Genomic DNA, 16,450 nt, shown 5'->3' on the forward strand with positions numbered 1-16,450 from the left:
TGTTGCTTACGCTTATTTTTATAGACTATTTCTTTAATATCGATTGTGGCATTTAACCACCTGTAATTTTTTAAAAGGTTGCAAGCCTTAAATTTTTTTGCCGTGATTAAATACATGGAAGAAGACAAATGCCGAAAGGCAAAGTAGAGTGATTATCACACGTCATCAACCTGTCTACACAGAAAAACAATTATACATTAAAATGGGATAACCTTTTATTATATTTACAGATAATGCTGACCGATCCATGAACTGTAGTATCCAGGTTTTGCCTGGTGAGCAGAATATTTATATTTATTTTACACACACTTTTATTTTTCAATTGATCAAAAGAGAAAAAAAATAAAAATTTCTAATGTGCTACAGAGAAACACTTAAGGGTTTTCAGAGATTTATATACTGATCAGTGGGGGCCCGACAACCGGGACCCCTGCAAATCAGCTGTTTGAGAAGGCGCGGCCTTCTCCGTGCTCACCAAGAACAGGATTTTGTATAGTGGCTGTGCTTGGTATCGCAGCTCAGCCCCACTTCAATGGGGGTGAGCTGCGCCTAGGCTATTTGACCAATGAACATGACATCACTTGGCCTAGGAAATGCAGAGAAAAAGACGAAGAGCTCACAGGAGTGCTGGTGTCTCCTCAAACAGCTGTTCGTTGGGGTTTACAGGTGTTGGAGGATAGGTCATCAGTATATAAGTCTCGGAAAACCCATTTAAGCCAGGGGTACATTACGACTTCTGATTTCAAGTTGCGCAACTGAATCTGGATGTTGGAACTCAAGTTGTGTAAGGCTACTTTCACACTAGCATTTTTTGCGGATCAGTCATGGATCAGCAAAAACGCTTCCGTTACAATAATACAGCAGCATGCATCCGTCATGAATGGATCCGGTTGTATTATGTCTTCTATAGCCATGATGGATCCATCTTGAACACCATTGAAAGTCAATGGGGGGCGGATCAGTTTTCTATTGTGCCAGATTGTGTCAGAGAAAATGGATCCGTCCGCATTGACTTACATTGTGTGCCCGGACGGATCCGTTTGGCTCTGCTTTGTCAGGCGGACAGCAAGGCAGGGCAGGCAGCGTTTTGGTGTCCGCCTCCAGAGCAGAATGGTGACTGATCGGAGGCAAACTGATGCATTCTGAGCGGATCCTTTTCCATTCAGAATGCATTAGGGCAAAACTGATCCGTTTTGGACCGCTTGTGAGAGCCCTGAATGGATCTCACAAACGAAAAGCCAAAACGCTAGTGTGAAAGTAGCCTAAGACTGAGGCAACATGATGACTTGGGTTGTGCGGATTCAATTCGTAATGGCACATGTGGGTTGTGCATGTGCAATGCAAAGATACTGATGACCTATCCTCACGATAGGTCATCAATATGAGATCGGCAGAGGCCCAATTCCCAGCAGTCAGCTGTTTGAAATGGTAATTGTGCTTGTGCAAGCACTGCTTCTGCTTAAAAAAAATCATCTGTGTGGCTTCTCATTTGCAGCAGCCACGCAGTTTAGACTACTTTCACACTTGCGTTCGGAGCGGATCCGTCTGGTGTCTGCACAGACGGATCCGCACCTATAATGCAAACGCTTAGATCCGTTTGCATTACCATGATAGTGTTCATGATAGTGCAAACGGATCCGTTTTGACTTTACATTGAAAGTCAATGGGGAACGGATCCGTTTGAAAATTGAGCCATACTGTGTCAACTTCAAACGGATCCGTCCCCATTGACTTACATTGTAAGTCTGGACGGATCCATTTGCCTCCGCACGGCCAGGCGGACACCCGAACGCTGCAAGCAGCGTTCGGGTGTCCGCCTGCTGGGCGGAGTGGAGGACAAACGGTGCCAGACTGATGCATTCTGAGCGGATCCGCATCCACTCAGAATGCATTAGGGCTGGACGGATCCGTTCGGGGCCGCTTGTGAGAGCCTTCAAACGGAACTCACAAGCGGAGCCCCGAACGCAAGTGTGAAAGTAGCCTTAATTATACATGCTTGTTCCATTCACATATAACACTTCGCAGCCTGTACACGGGAAACGACATGCAAGAAGTTTTGAAACTTAAGTAGCACTTAAACGAGCACCACTACCCTTTCAAACAGCTAATCTGCAGGGGTGCTGGGAGTTGGGCCTCCGATCTTATATTGATGATCTATCATGAGTATAGGTCATCAGTAGGGACGTTTTCAGGGTTCGGGCGGTGGAGGAATTCCGTTAGCACAGAATATAACAGAATTTCATGATGGAATGCAAAACGGAAGCCTTTAAGAGGCATTCCGTCATAATAGACGTCTATGGGCAGCATAACTGATCCGTCTGGCATTCGTTATGCAGAACGAAAAACAAAGTCCTTCCGTCATAGAATTCCATTATATTCCAAACTAACGGAATCCATAACGGAATTCCTCCACTGCCCGAAACTGAAAATGTCGGGTTCGCTCATCCCTAGTCATCAGTATCTTTGCACTGCACAACCCCTTTAATTGTGTTTCAACTTTGGTGGAATTAAAGTTGCAGAAGCATTAAAGGGTATGGAAGCTTTAGAGGTTTTTTTTTTTTTTTTTACTGTATTGTACTTTCTTTTGGGCTAAAAACATTTTTCCAACTAATGTTTATTAAAAAATGTTCAACCGCTTGTCTTCCACAGCCTTCAGGTTTTCACTGACCTAGTAGATCGTTTTGGTCCCCTTGTCGCCAAACAGCTCTGTCCGTAGCCCTTATCTGTACTTTCCTGACAGGTCATAAACACTAATTTAAACCAAATTTTAATACATTTGATAATTCAGTTTAAATAAATGTTTAAGACCTCTTAGGCATGAAGAGATAGAGGCTACATATCAAGCCCTTCAGCTCAGCTGTCAGAAAGAAAAGGACAGTCTGCACAGTCAGTGAAAACCTGAAGGAAACAGAAGACAAAAAGTTGAACATTGTATATAAAGACCAATTGGAAAAATGCTTTTTAGCCCTAAATAAGTACAATGCAATAATAAAAATGCTCCCAATGCGCCCACAGCCTTTAAGTTTCACAAATTGCGTTTTTGTCATTCAATACTATTTAGAGTTGCATGATACACTAAAGGTGCATCAAAATGCTACTTTGGTGCATCTCCCTGTTGCAGAGACGTAAACAATTCAATTCCTTCCCATGGATTGAAGCGTGGCACAACTTTTGAAGGGAACCTGTCACCATGAAAATGCAGTGCAAGCTGCCGGCAGCATGTTATAGAGCAGGAGGGTTGTGGGGAAGGATTTAACTTACACTTTATTAATTTAACTGCTCTTTTTATGCTTAGGAGTTCTAGGGTTGGTTTGACCCAGTGACCTTTATCTCTGCAGGACTTTGTATCAGCTCTGTCAATCACAGAACAGTCCCACATCACTCCTAAAGCTCAGAAGGAGATGGGATTTAAATGTATAAATTACAAGTTATACTGAATCTCCTCCCACAAAACCATACATCAATCTGCTCAGCTCCTCCTGATCTAACATGCTGCCTGCAGATTACACTGCTTTTTCATGGTAACGGGTTCCTTTAAATTCACATAATCAAATCGTAGCCCAAACCTTAAGAGAAGCAGGGTGGTAACTTTTCCTTGTTCAGTTTTTTTCCTATTATTAATTTGGGGATATTTTGGAGTAGACTGTAGCTCTCAGTTTTGCCTTTCTCCCACTGCAGGGCATTAAGTAAAATAATGTACTGTAACTAGGCTGTGGGGTAGAAAGCTTAGGACAGTTTAAAAACTTAGGACATAGATTTTTACAGCCCGATTGACTATAATGGGATCCGTTTGGTTTCCGTTCAGGAGAACACATTTTTAGTGGAGAAAAAAGTCCTGTATGCAGGAATTTTCTCTTGGGTACTTTTGACAAAAACTGCGGTGGAGGCCCCGAAAGGAGCCTCTGAAGCAGATGTGAACATGCCCTTACAAAAGGTACATCACAATAAAAGTGATCTCATTATGTCCCTAAAATCAATAACTCTGCAAATATTAATGGTCCCAAGATAAAATACCTCACTGTTCAGAAAATATCAAAGTCATGTGTTAAAAGTGCTGCAAATGACAATATTTTAACGCTCCTTCCCTTGTGTCAGCCTTTCCATCACCTCTTGGCCCCTGCCCACCACCTGTTCCCATCCTGTGCTCTAAGGGCCGCTTTCTTTTCCTCTGGGGAAAAATGCAGGACAGTCAGAAGGGCGCTTAACGTATGTTGTCTACCAAGGGGATCTGTAAGAGTCAAGAACCCCAACAATACATTTTTTAGATATTCCATATTAGCCCCCTCCCTGCTTCTGTCTCGCATAGCCTTATCAACCTGCTCACGTAAACTATGCGCCTCCTCATTTTTCTCTGCTACCCGTTCTTGCATGCTTTGCAATTCTGACTCTAGTTCATGCTTTCTGCGCCGCAGGCTCCCAATCTCTGCTTCTTTTCGAGATAGTTGATCTACATAGACGAGGAAAGCAGATGAGTTGTTCTGTGGAAGCTCTAAACCATTCTCTAAAGGGTCTGGCAAATGTGGACATATGCTAACTGGAGTCTTGGTTTCTCTCAATCTTTCCAGTTCTTGCTCTTTCTCATTTAGCACAGCCAAAACACGTTCCCTGTGTTGTCTTAGCTCTTCCTCCATTCGTGCCATATTCTCACGACTTTCCTTCCGCACTTGTTCAAGCTCCTGTCTGTGAGTCTGAGCTAATAGCGCAAGTTCCTTACGCGTGGCCTCCATTTCTGCTTTGTGTCTAGTCTCTGCTTCCTCAGAAGACACTCTCAGGGTGAGATACTTTTCTTTTAATTCTTCTAACTTCTGCTTGCCAGCTTCCAGCTCTCCCTCACGCGTCCCTTTAGTTCTCAGCACTCCCTGAGCTCGAGCTTTGTAACGCTCAAACTCTTCTTTCACCTGCTGAAGCTCCTGTTGGTAGAAGAGAGCTGATCCACGCTGCTCTGGACTATCCTCAGTGTCCTCACCCACTGAAGATTTCATGACAAGGGTTTCAGGTGGAGGATGCATGGAGGTGGCCATAGCAATTGTTTTGTTCTCGGTTTCTAACTGTAAAAGGCGTTCTCGCAGTTTACGTAGAGTTACTTGGTCCCTCTGTTTGGATGTCTCAGCTGCCCCCAAGAGCTCAGATAGCTCAGACACTTGGGACTCAAGAGAGCGTATCCTTTCCTCCTCTTGCAGGAAGCTCTGCTGATTATGCTGATCCTCCTCCAGCCTCTGTAAAAAAATTGTAAAATATAAAAGTAAGGAACTAATTTTATATATTGGATATAATGATTGTCAGAAGTGCATGTTATAAAATACACAGATGTCCAATCCTGATGGAAAGCACACATTTTTTCACATAAGAAAAGTGGACAACTTTCTTGCTCCACTGACAAAATCTAGAAAATTGCTCTGACAGTGCAGAGGAAAGACGAGGAATGAATTGGTAATCCAAGTCAGGTTCATGGCTCTCCTTAAAGGTAACCTGTCATCAACTTTATGCTGCCCAGTCTAACGGCAGCATAAAGTAGAGACAGGCGAGTTGATTTCAGCGGTCTGTCATTTATAAGTTAAAAGTAAGTGGTTGCCTAGAACCAACATCACATCATTGCAGACTGGGCCTGGAAAAGAGTCCGGCCACCCGAGAAGAGTCCTGGTTATTCATGAATTCCTGCTCTCCTGCCCACCTGCTGATGACTGACAGTCTTCTACCTAGTTTTCTCCCTTTCTCTCTAGGAGAGAACTGCCAATCATCAGCAGACAGGTGAGAGAGCAGGAGATTAGGAATAACCATGACTCTTCTCAGGTAGATTTGACTCTTTTCAGGGCCTGAGCTGTAATGATTATGATGCTGGTTCTCAGCAACCACTTACCTTTAGCTCATGAGTGACACGCCGCTGACATCAGCATTTCTGTCACTATTTTATTCTGCCCTCAGTGAGATCAGCATAAAGTTGATGACAGGTTCCCTTTAAAATAGTTTTCCAGGATTTCAATAATCACCTGTTCAAATCACCTACAGATCAAACACTGATGGCTTGGCGGCCACCACCGCCCTCTGTTTACTTGTCTTGAAGTGATGATATGCTGTACATGCACATCACCAATTACAGGCCTCGGCTACCTTGTGCCATTTATGCAAGCATTACCGCTGAGGCAAGTAATACAGCGGCCAAGGGCAGCATGTCATCACTGCTGGGGAGCACACAAAGACCAGTAAGGCCCACCAAAGTTGGGGCAGCAGAGGATCAAACAAGTGAAATATATATATATATGTATTAAACAAAGAATAGCAGCAGCACAGTCAATGACATCAGGCAAAAAAAAAAAATCCATAAGCGATATCCAAAAACAAATGATGAAGCAGCACTCCAGGATCAGTGAAGGGTGTTAGACCCAGGGCATAAACGGGTCTAACACCCGTCACTGATCCTGGAGTGCTGCCTCATCATTTGTTTTTGGAGATATATAAATATGGAAAATGAGGACACAGCACACTAGCGTTAGGGTGCAAAATCAGGCCAACACGAACCGGCACCAAGGTCCAATTCAATAGAGAAAAATACAAAAAGCCAGCAGCTGCTGGCTTTTTGTATTTCTCTCTCTCTATATATATTTAATATATAAACATATATTTAATATATTATATCTCTACACACGCACAAAGACTACAAGTAGCAGCCCACTGCTTTAGGCACAAAGACACATGCAAATATTGAAAACATGAATTAATGTAAACTTTACTGCTATAATTACTATATGAAAATTAGAAGCTCTTTGCGGCGACAAGGTGGCTTCTAACAGACAGGTCCTACACTAACAGTCATGCCTCTCATAGGTTTTTGGCCTAAAAAATTCAGGGCAATGTAGAATCCAGCTATGCACTAGGCAGATTGGCACAAGTAAATTATCTAAATAGGGGAAACCACTCGCCTAAATGTACAATGCAAAAGAGAGACTACAACCTCTAAACTATGTAAAGGTGAATTCAGGAGCACGCTACCATGGCTGCAATGCAAAAACAAACAAGTACTACAAGTAGCAGCATACTGTTGTGTTTTTTAAACATGTCCTGCTCTTAGCAAGAGTTTTAATAACCCCTAACAACCCCCATTTAAAGTATTGTAGGAACACCAAATGGATAACACCTTTAAATAATTTCAATATATAACCCTCATTTTGACTACATTTCTGCCCGGTGCTGTAATAATCCATCGCGGGAGCAGATCGTTCCCGTCATCAGCCATACCATAATAGTGTAGTAATGGTGCAGTATGTTTGCTGTATACAGTCATAACCCCACTAATTGTCAAAGGGTTGAAACCTACATGAATGAAAACTACAACTCATCCTGCAACAAAATAAGCCCCCAAACAGCTCCAAAAAAGAAAAAAAAGAAAAAGGGGGGGGGGGGGGACAAAAACATGCATTTAAAAAGGTGAGGTTTTTTTTGTTGTGTAAAGGTTGGAAAAAAAATTATACATTTAATATAAATTAGGCATTGCCATTAGGGATCGACCGATTATCGGTTTTACCGATATTATCGGCCGATATTGAGGATTTTGACTGTTATCGGTATCGGCATTTATTTTGCCGATATTCCGATAACATATGGGGAACACAGATCGCGCTGCTCTCAGCGCTCTCCGTGTTCCCTCAGCAGCAGCACAGGGAAGAAGGAGCAGTGTCTCCCTCACCCTGTGCTGCTGCTGCCGCTGCAGCCAATGGGAGGACAGTGGACAAGAGAAGGGGAGGGGCTGTGGCCACTGCGCCACCAATGAAGAGAAATCTCTCATTCATTCAAATTGAACAGGAGGCGGGAGCTGCAGAATGACATAGCCGGCTCCCGACCTCTATGAGCTGTAGCTGCGATCCTCGGTTAACCCGTCAGGTGCCGCGGATCGCAGCTACCACTCATAGAGGTCGGGAGCCGGCTATGTCATTCTGCAGCCAGCTCCCGCCTCCTGTATATGAATAAATGAGAGATTTAACTTCATTGGTGGCGCAGTGCGCCCCCCCCCAGTATATTACTCATTGGTGGCGCTGTGCAGCCCCCCCCCCCCCCCAGGCCCCCCAGTATATTAATCATTGGTGGCGCAGTGCGCCCCCCACCCCCACATTAAAAACATTGGTGGCGCAGTGATTAATACAGCTACACCCCTGTATTAATCATTGGTGGTGTAGCGGATCCCCTCTCCGCTCCTCCCCGCCTAGCAGTGTAAGCCTGGGGCTCCGATCAGTTACCATGGCAGCCAGGACGCTATTGAAGCCCTGGCTGCCATGATAAGCTCCATGCTGCTGTGTGCACAAAGCACAGAGCAACAGGGACAGTGAGAGCTCCTATTCCCCTAGATAAAGATCTATCAGGCTGAATAGGACAAGGGTTCTAGTCCCTAAGGGGGCTAAAAGTTAGAGAAAAAAAAAGTACAAAAAAAATAAAAATAAAACACCAAAATATTAAGTATAAATGAAAAATAAGATTTACAAAAAAAATACACATTAACAAAAAACATTAATTTTCAGCAGATTTGTGTAGGAATTTAATTTTTTTTTCAAAAATGAAAATCCCCAGAATATTGGTATAAATTATCGGCTATCGGCCTGAAAGTTCACAAATTATCGGTATCGGCCCTAAAAAAATCAATATCGGTCGATCCCTAATTGCCATAATAGTAATTTTTTGCAACAATTTATGCAACATTCTAATATTTGCTCTGGTCAACAATGATCACAAAAAGCATCTCCTTTTTTAGGTGGGGACACGGGTTCCATAGCGCATACCTTACATCTCTCCTCTTGTAGCTGTGTTTCCAGATCTTTCTTCACTGCACAAAGCTCCTTCTGCAGCTCCTGGACTATAGGGTCAGGCTCTGTTCTCTTCCTTCTTGCTTCAATAAGGTCCTTCTTCAGGTCTTCAATTTCCTTGCGGAACTTTTTTAACTGTTCTTCTGCTGCCTCAGCTCTAGCTACAAATTCAGATCTACCTGCTAGGTCTTGCCTAACTTCCTCCAGGTGCAGCTCCACCTCTTGTCTTTGGTCTCTCTCTCCTTGCAGTAGACGCTGCAACTCCTTCAGCATTACTGCATGATCTGCCTGCTCCTGTGCACGGTCATGTTGGTGACTAATCAGTTTAGCCCTGTTCTCTGCTAACTGTGCCTGTAGGCCCTGAATCTCTCCTCGTAAGTGGTTACGCTCTTGTTCCATTTCTTGTGCCATTTCGTCCTTCTCCTGTTTTGCCTTTCTTTTGTCTGCTTGATAGGAGGCTTCCATGCGAGACTTCTCTTGGGTAACCGTAGCCAAAGCGCTAAGGTAAGAAAAACAGAAGTTATGATGACAATCATGTTCATAGTATACATATAATACATGGAAGGTAATCTATACATAAAAAAAAAAAAAAAAAAGACAAAAAGAATCCTCTACTGTTCTGTTCGTTGTTATTGCTGTCAAGCATCTTCTAACTGGATAGGATGCACAAAACTTTTCTTGGAAATTAAAACTATTCTAAAATATCTCCCAAGAAGCCAATCTTTTAGGTCTCATGCATAAGGGTCCATTCACACGTCCGCAATTCTGTTTCATTTTGCGGAACGGAATTGCAGACCCATTCATTTCTATGGGGCTGCACAATATGTTGCCCGGATCTGGGAATGCGTACCCGCACTTCTGGGTCCGCAATTCCGATCCCGAAAAAAATAGAACAATTGCGGGCAAGAATAGGCATTTTCTATTAAGTGCAGGTGATGTTCGGTCCGCAAAAATGCGGAACGCACATTGCTGATGTCCGCGTTTTGCGGATCCGCAAAACACACACGGATGTGTGAATGGACCCAAAAAGTGTCTGTTTTACCTATAGCAGCCAATAAACAGGCTGCGGGATCATACAAATACACATAATGGCCTATTCTAAAGGCCCCTGTACCCATTAGGCCCCTTGCAGACGAGCGTGAGCAGATTAGGTCCAGATGAGTTCAGTGAAAAATGTGCAATTTCGAAAGCAAGTTCATTTAGTTTTGTCTGTGATCGTGTTCAGTTTTTTCGCAATTTAATGTGTTTTGAACGCGCGTGATAAAAACTGAACGTTTACAAACAACATCTCTTAGCAACCATCAGTGAAAAACGCATTGCATCCGCACTTGCTTGCGGATGCGATTTTCACGCAGCCCCATTCACTTCTATAGGACCAGTGTTGCGTGAAAATCGCAGAATATAACATGCTGAGATTTTCACGCAACTCACAAGTGATGCGTAAAAACCAACGCTCGTGTACACAGACCCACTGAAATGAATGGGTCCAGATTCCGTGCGGGCACAATGCGTTAGCATCACACATTGCACCCGCGTGGAAAACTCATGTGAAAGGAGCCTTAGTATATTGTTGGGTGAACCCACTGAGTTTAACGTGCATGGGGAGCTCCCGACTCTACCCTCACAGATGATACTGTGGGACAGAAGGATCGGGCAAAATGAATATTTTCACCCGATCTTTTTGTTCTCCCAGGATATGAACCGCCAGAAGTGCCTAGCAGCAGCTTTCCTCCTTCTCCCCATTAAATACACGTACAGCTCAGCATGTGTATGAGGAAGTCGTGAGGGAGTCAGGAGAGACAGCTAATGAATGTGTATGGCCGCCTTAAGACTAGACCATCAATGTGTCTGTAAAACCCCTTTTAACGTTGAAGAGAAGCAGCCGTCAGAAAGGAGGCGCTTAAATAGGATTTGTCTCTAGAGTCTGACACTGTCAGCGCTAATGGGACAATGTCAGACTATGTAAAGACATGCCCCCCCCGACATGATTAAAGGACCTTAACATGTATAGCTTGGAAGAAAGACGAGACAAAGGGGATATGATAGAAACTTTTAAATACATAAAGGGAATCAACAAGGTAAAAGAGGAGAGAATATTTAAAAGAAGAAAAACTGCTACAAGAGGACATAGTTTTAAAGGGCTTCTGTCACCCCACTAAAGTGATTTTTTTTTTTTGGGCTAGTGAAATTAGTTATATTGCGATATATGACAATATAATTGTGTTACTTACTTTGATCCAGCAGTTTCTGCAAAAAACGAAGTTTTAATATATGTAAATTCGGTCTCTACCAGCAAGTAGGGCGGCTACTTGCTGATAGCTGCTGCAGAAATCCGCCCCCTCGTCGTGTTGATTGACAGGGCCAGCCGGGATCTCCTCCTCCGGCCAGCCCTGTCGGCATTTCAAAAATCGCGCGCCTGTGTGGATTCGGCGCAGGCGCTCTGAGATGAGGAGGCTCGTCTCCTCAGAACTCCCTCAGTGCGCCTGCGCCGATGACATCACCGAAATAGAAGACGTCATCGGCGCAGGCGCACTGAGGGAGTGCTGAGGAGACGAGCCTCCTCATCTCAGAGCGCCTGCGCCGAATCCACACAGGCGCGCGATTTTTGAAATGCCGACAGGGCTGGCCGGAGGAGGAGATCCCGGCTGGCCCTGTCAATCAACACGACGAGGGGGCGGATTTCTGCAGCAGCTACCAGCAAGTAGACGCCCTACTTGCTGGTAGAGACCGAATTTACATATTATAAAACTTCGTTTTTTGCAGAAACTGCTGGATCAAAGTAAGTAACACAATTATATTGTCATATATCACAATATAACTAATTTCACTAGCCCAAAAAAAAAAAAAATCACTTTAGTGGGGTGACAGAAGCCCTTTAAATTAGAGGGGCAAAGGTTTAAAAGTAATATCAGGAAGTATTACTTTACTGAGAGAGTAGTGGATGCATGGAATAGCCTTCCTGCAGAAGTGGTAGCTGCAAATACAGTGAAGGAGTTTAAGCATGCATGGCATAAGGCCATCCTTCATATAAGATAGGGCCAGGGGCTAGCCATAGTATTCAGAATATTGGGCAGACTAGATGGGCCAAATGGTTCTTATCTGCCGACACATTCTATGTTTCTATGATAATCGTAACACACAGTTGTCAATTATTTATAACAGGGATGCTCAACCTGCAGCCCTCCAGCTGTTGCAAAACTACAACTCCCAGCATGCTGTAATAGTTGTAGGCTGTCCATGCATGATGGGAGTTGTAGTTTTGTAACAGCTGAAGGGCCGCAAGCTGGGCATCCCCGATTTATATATTTCAAATAGGAATAACAGGGGAACAGCACAAGGCAATGTTTTAAAAAAAGATTCCCCAGAATCTTATGGAGAATACAAGTAATTACTAAAAAGGACATGTCAGGAGAGCGGACATATCCTCTTTAAAGGATTTTAATAGTGATGGCCTTTCCTCAGGGCACCCTGCCAATGAGTCGATCCTGACTAGCTTTGGCACCGGAACTACGCAGCTACATCCACACTGTGTGTGGACAGAGCTGGTTATTGCAGCGCTGCTCCCATTCACTTCAATGGGAGCAGTAATGTTGGAATCAGTTCTGTCCACCAGTCAGACAGCAGTGCCAGAGCTGGCAGTGGGGTAGGTTGTCAGATCCCTGCTGATCACATATTGTAGGCCTATCCTGAGGATAGGTTATCAATATTTATGCTTGAATACCCCTTTTAAAGCATATCTCCATCTTATACACTGAGGACATATGCCATAACTGTCTGATGTATGTGCTCCCACCTCTAAGACGTGCACCTATCTACAGAACAGGGGTCCACCAACCTCCTGGCCACTACATCCAGGCAGAGATGTGCGTGTCAGTCTCCATTCATTGATTCCATTCTAGGAGTGATAGAAACTGCTGAAACCAAAGTAACTCCCATAGAAGTGAATGGATATAGCCCCACATGCGAGGGCCACCGTCTGGACATGGAACCTAGTGACCACATCACTAGTTGGTATGGGGAATCCCTATTCTGAAGCCAAATGCGAGTCCTATAGGTGGGAGAACACAAATCTATCAGACATCCATGGCATATCCTGGGAATATGCCAAAACTGTCTAAGATGGGAATACTCCTTTAAATGGTTATTCCAATTTTTGTCTTTCATGGCCAAGATGGAAATAATCCCAGTAAGCACTGGCCAAGGGTAGGGAAAATGGCTGTAGCTACCATTCACTGCTATAGGAGATAAGGAAGCAGGGGCACTTACGGCAGTTATTTCCATCTCGGCCATGAAAAACTGAGATGAGAATACCCCTTTTAAAACCCTGCTGTCATGGTGAACTCTATACATGAAGCATAAGTGGAGGGTATGTAAATGCATTGCTTGCAAAGAAAGGGTCACCTGGTTAGCGTGGCGAGCTGGTTTTTTAGTTGTACTATCCTTCGGTCTGTATCTGCCAGAGTAGACGGGCCACCTTCTCCACTAGCTGTGCTGACCCCACTTTCTGAACCGCTGGCCTCTTCTACCCCACCACTGTGCTGAGCAGTTTCCTGTCGTTCATCTTCACTGGTCTCTCCACCTTTAGCACTGGGTAGGCTTCCCGCCGTATCTACACTGTCTTCACTGTGTGTGGAATGCTGGTCATCATGTGGCTCCTCCACATCCGTGGAAAGCGATCCAGGCTCCTGTGACGTGGACAGCACATGAAGACTGGCCTCTAAAGCCTCTTTTTCCTTCAAGAGACTCTTGTATGCTCGCACAACATCTTTCAGCCGAGTCTGGTACTGAAGCAGCTGTTTCCTCTGAGTTTCCACCAATTCTTGCAGTTCTTTCTTACTGGGGCCACCTCCAAAATTCACACCCAGCTTCTCCATGGTAGCTAGTCAACTACTCACCCTGCAGAAAAATAAAAGACCAGAGTCACATATACCAGTTCCATTTGATCCCAAAGTTTTTTTTTTTCATTTATTTACAGCAATTAATTGATGGCTACATAATAAAAGACAATTTACATTGAAGAGAATGACATATGAAAATAGTGTCAGCATGATCAACCCTATTAAACCTGGCAGACTGCCTGAAGGGTTGACCCTGCTGATTAAAACGTCACTTTGTTTATGCCTGTAAGATGCACCATTCCAGAGAAAACTGCACTTTTTTTTTATTAATATACTTATTAGCTAGTTTGAGCACTGAGCTGAACTAGGAAATACCCATATTTTCACCCGGGCAACCCACACACCGCCAGGCGGAAGCTTCCACCAGGTAGTGTGTTCAGTGACATCACCGGCTCTGATGGGCATGCTTTAGCGCTGCCCTAGCCGTTTTACTGGCTAGGGCAGTGCTAAATCCTGTTCAGTTCATGCTCCGATGCTCGAGTCAGGGGGGCTGCCTGGGTGAAAATGGAGGTATGTCCGGGTTCATCTCTGAACCCTGACAACCCTTTGAAGGAAACTGGTCAGCGATTGACCCTTCCCCTCAAGCTGCCATTGGGCTAGCAATAATAAAGTGTACCTTGGAAAAGGACTACTGAACTGTATGCAAATTACTCAAGTGTCCGATGGCCGTTTCTTCAGCAGGCAAGCGTCCCGTCTTTACAGGGCATAGGGGATGATTCAGGAGGCCTGGTGAAGAAACACTTGGATAGCGATTTGCATACAACATAGCAGTCACTAAAGGTCTACACAGGACGACAGAGCAGCAGATTGTTGGGAAGAAACCGTTCCTGATCTCATCCAGAGTATGGTGAGGAGCAATTGCTAATGCCATTACTCTTCTCCATACTGACTCTTATGCACGATCTGCTGCCAGCAAACAACGATTTTTGTGTACACACAAACAATCGGATTACCTGATTTCGACAATAAAACCTGCACTCAACTTGACCTTTGGTGTGGATTTTAAAACTGCAACACGTCCATTTATGTTGCAAATTTCTGCCATGGACTTTACCCTTTGCAATGCAGAATTTTTGCTTACATTTCACACCATTTAGAGCAGGCATTCTCTGAAAATCTGCACCTAGCCCGCCATACCCTGAGGCTACCTGTACATAGGAGCAGGTTGTATTGCAGAAATTCTGCACAAATTTTCAGTAAAGATTTCTGTGCGTTTCTGCACCAAATACCATTTGTGTTACTTGCGGATTTGATGCGGTTTTGCAACAGATCTCACCCTTCTGTTGAGGAGGGTGAAATCCACACCAAAAATCGCAAAAACTGTTGACATGCTGCAGATTTCTAAATCCGCACCGCAGGTTAATGTCTGCACGTAAGAAAGAAGAAAAATGTATATGAAATTTGTAAAAACTGCAGCGTAATACAGCACCAGAACAGTGTATGGGATAAGACATATCTCATGTACACTTTGCTTTTTCTTTCCATGCGGATATTGACCTGCTGTGTGGATTTAGAAATCTGCAGCACATTAATTATGTTTTGGTGTGGATTTCACCTTTTTAATGGAAGGGTAAGATCTGCAGCAAAACCACATCAAATCTGCACCAGAAAACTCAAGTAAGGCTACCTGCTGGTGAATGCAGATAAGATCCGCATGATAGATAGATAGGAGATAGATAGATAGATATGAGAGAGATGATAGAGAGATAGACATATAGATAGATATGAGATGATAGATAGATAGATAGATAGACATGAGAGAGATGATAGATAGATAATTGATATAGACACATATATACACAAACATATACATACAGATAGATAGATAGAGATACATACAGATAGAAATACATACATAGATATGAGATAGATAATTAATAGATATACAGATAGACAGATGTGAAGAGCCGTCATGTCTGGAGCAGGTACATCTCCCATACATGACACCAGAAGTGAGTTGTACTTGTCTGTCCCTCCTATGTGTACGGCCGCAGCAAGCACCATACTATGTGGAAATGATACCCCGCACTGATACTTACCTCCCAGGCCTCCCCTACGACGGTAAGTACCCGGGAGGTGCGACTGACGTGTCTGCTCCCTGGCAGGTCAACCGTGCCTACCCGGATCCATCTCCGGTATCGAATACTTCCGGTTACTTCACCTCAGGGTGTACCAAGATGTCTGACAGCTGACTTCCTGTACGGTCACAGCAATGGACGCGTGCAGGAAGTGACGGAGTAGAACCCATTGGCGCTTCTCCGGGAAGCCCCTGTCTGTCTCTGTGGTGGATAGGTTTGGATAGTTACAGAAACGCATGGTGTGCATGAGGTAGCATTTGAGGGGGCTGGCCCAGAGACTCACCCCCTTTGCATTCATATTTTTCTCATACTCATTACTACTGAAGCGCGGTGTAAAATAATAAGACGCACAGTGAGCAGGTCTGAACACTAGTCAGAAATATATGGCATGTTGTCTTTGTAATGATGGTGTTTGCTGGAACACCATAATGTGTCAGGCTTTTACAGCACAAGACTTAAAGGGGTTCTCTCACTTCAGCAAGTGCCATTTATCATGGAGAGAAAGGTAATACTAGACACTAATGGATTGTTATTGTCCATATTGCTTCCTTTGCTGGCTGGATTTATTTTTCCATCACATTATACACTGCTCATTTCCATGGTTACAGACCACCTTGCAATCCATCAGTGGTGGTCATGTTCGCACACTATAGGAAAAAGCATTAGCCCATGTGCGCTCCCACGG

The 16,450-nt window shown here is 44.0% G+C and overlaps 1 protein-coding gene across 1 annotated transcript; it reads right to left on the reverse strand.

Moving 5' to 3' along the window:
• Window positions 1–2,541: 2,541 nt before the first annotated feature.
• On the reverse strand, window positions 2,542–15,853 carry GCC1 (GRIP and coiled-coil domain containing 1). Its single transcript, XM_044283419.1, has 4 exons — window positions 15,727–15,853; window positions 13,191–13,685; window positions 8,766–9,288; window positions 2,542–5,216 (listed from the first exon to the last, which is right to left on the reverse strand). Exons 2-4 carry the CDS (start codon window positions 13,661–13,663, stop codon window positions 4,104–4,106), a joined length of 2,109 nt encoding a protein of 702 aa, XP_044139354.1. The 5' UTR covers window positions 13,664–13,685; window positions 15,727–15,853; the 3' UTR covers window positions 2,542–4,103.
• Between the last annotated feature and the right edge of the window lie 597 nt (window positions 15,854–16,450).

This window comes from Bufo gargarizans, chromosome 2 (genome assembly GCF_014858855.1).
Source record: "Bufo gargarizans isolate SCDJY-AF-19 chromosome 2, ASM1485885v1, whole genome shotgun sequence".
Taxonomy (NCBI): Eukaryota; Metazoa; Chordata; class Amphibia; order Anura; family Bufonidae; genus Bufo; species Bufo gargarizans.

Excerpts from the sequence above, each read along its gene's own strand:
- GCC1 (XM_044283419.1), bottom strand. The coding sequence starts at position 13,663 with ATGGAGAAGCTGGGTGTGAATTTTGGAGGTGGCCCCAGTAAGAAAGAA. Across the intron at positions 9,289-13,190 it reads CAGCTCGCCACGCTAACCAG|CGCTTTGGCTACGGTTACCC; the intron begins GTGACCCTTTCT and ends TTCTTACCTTAG. Across the intron at positions 5,217-8,765 it reads TACAAGAGGAGAGATGTAAG|AGGCTGGAGGAGGATCAGCA; the intron begins GTATGCGCTATG and ends ATTTTTTTACAG.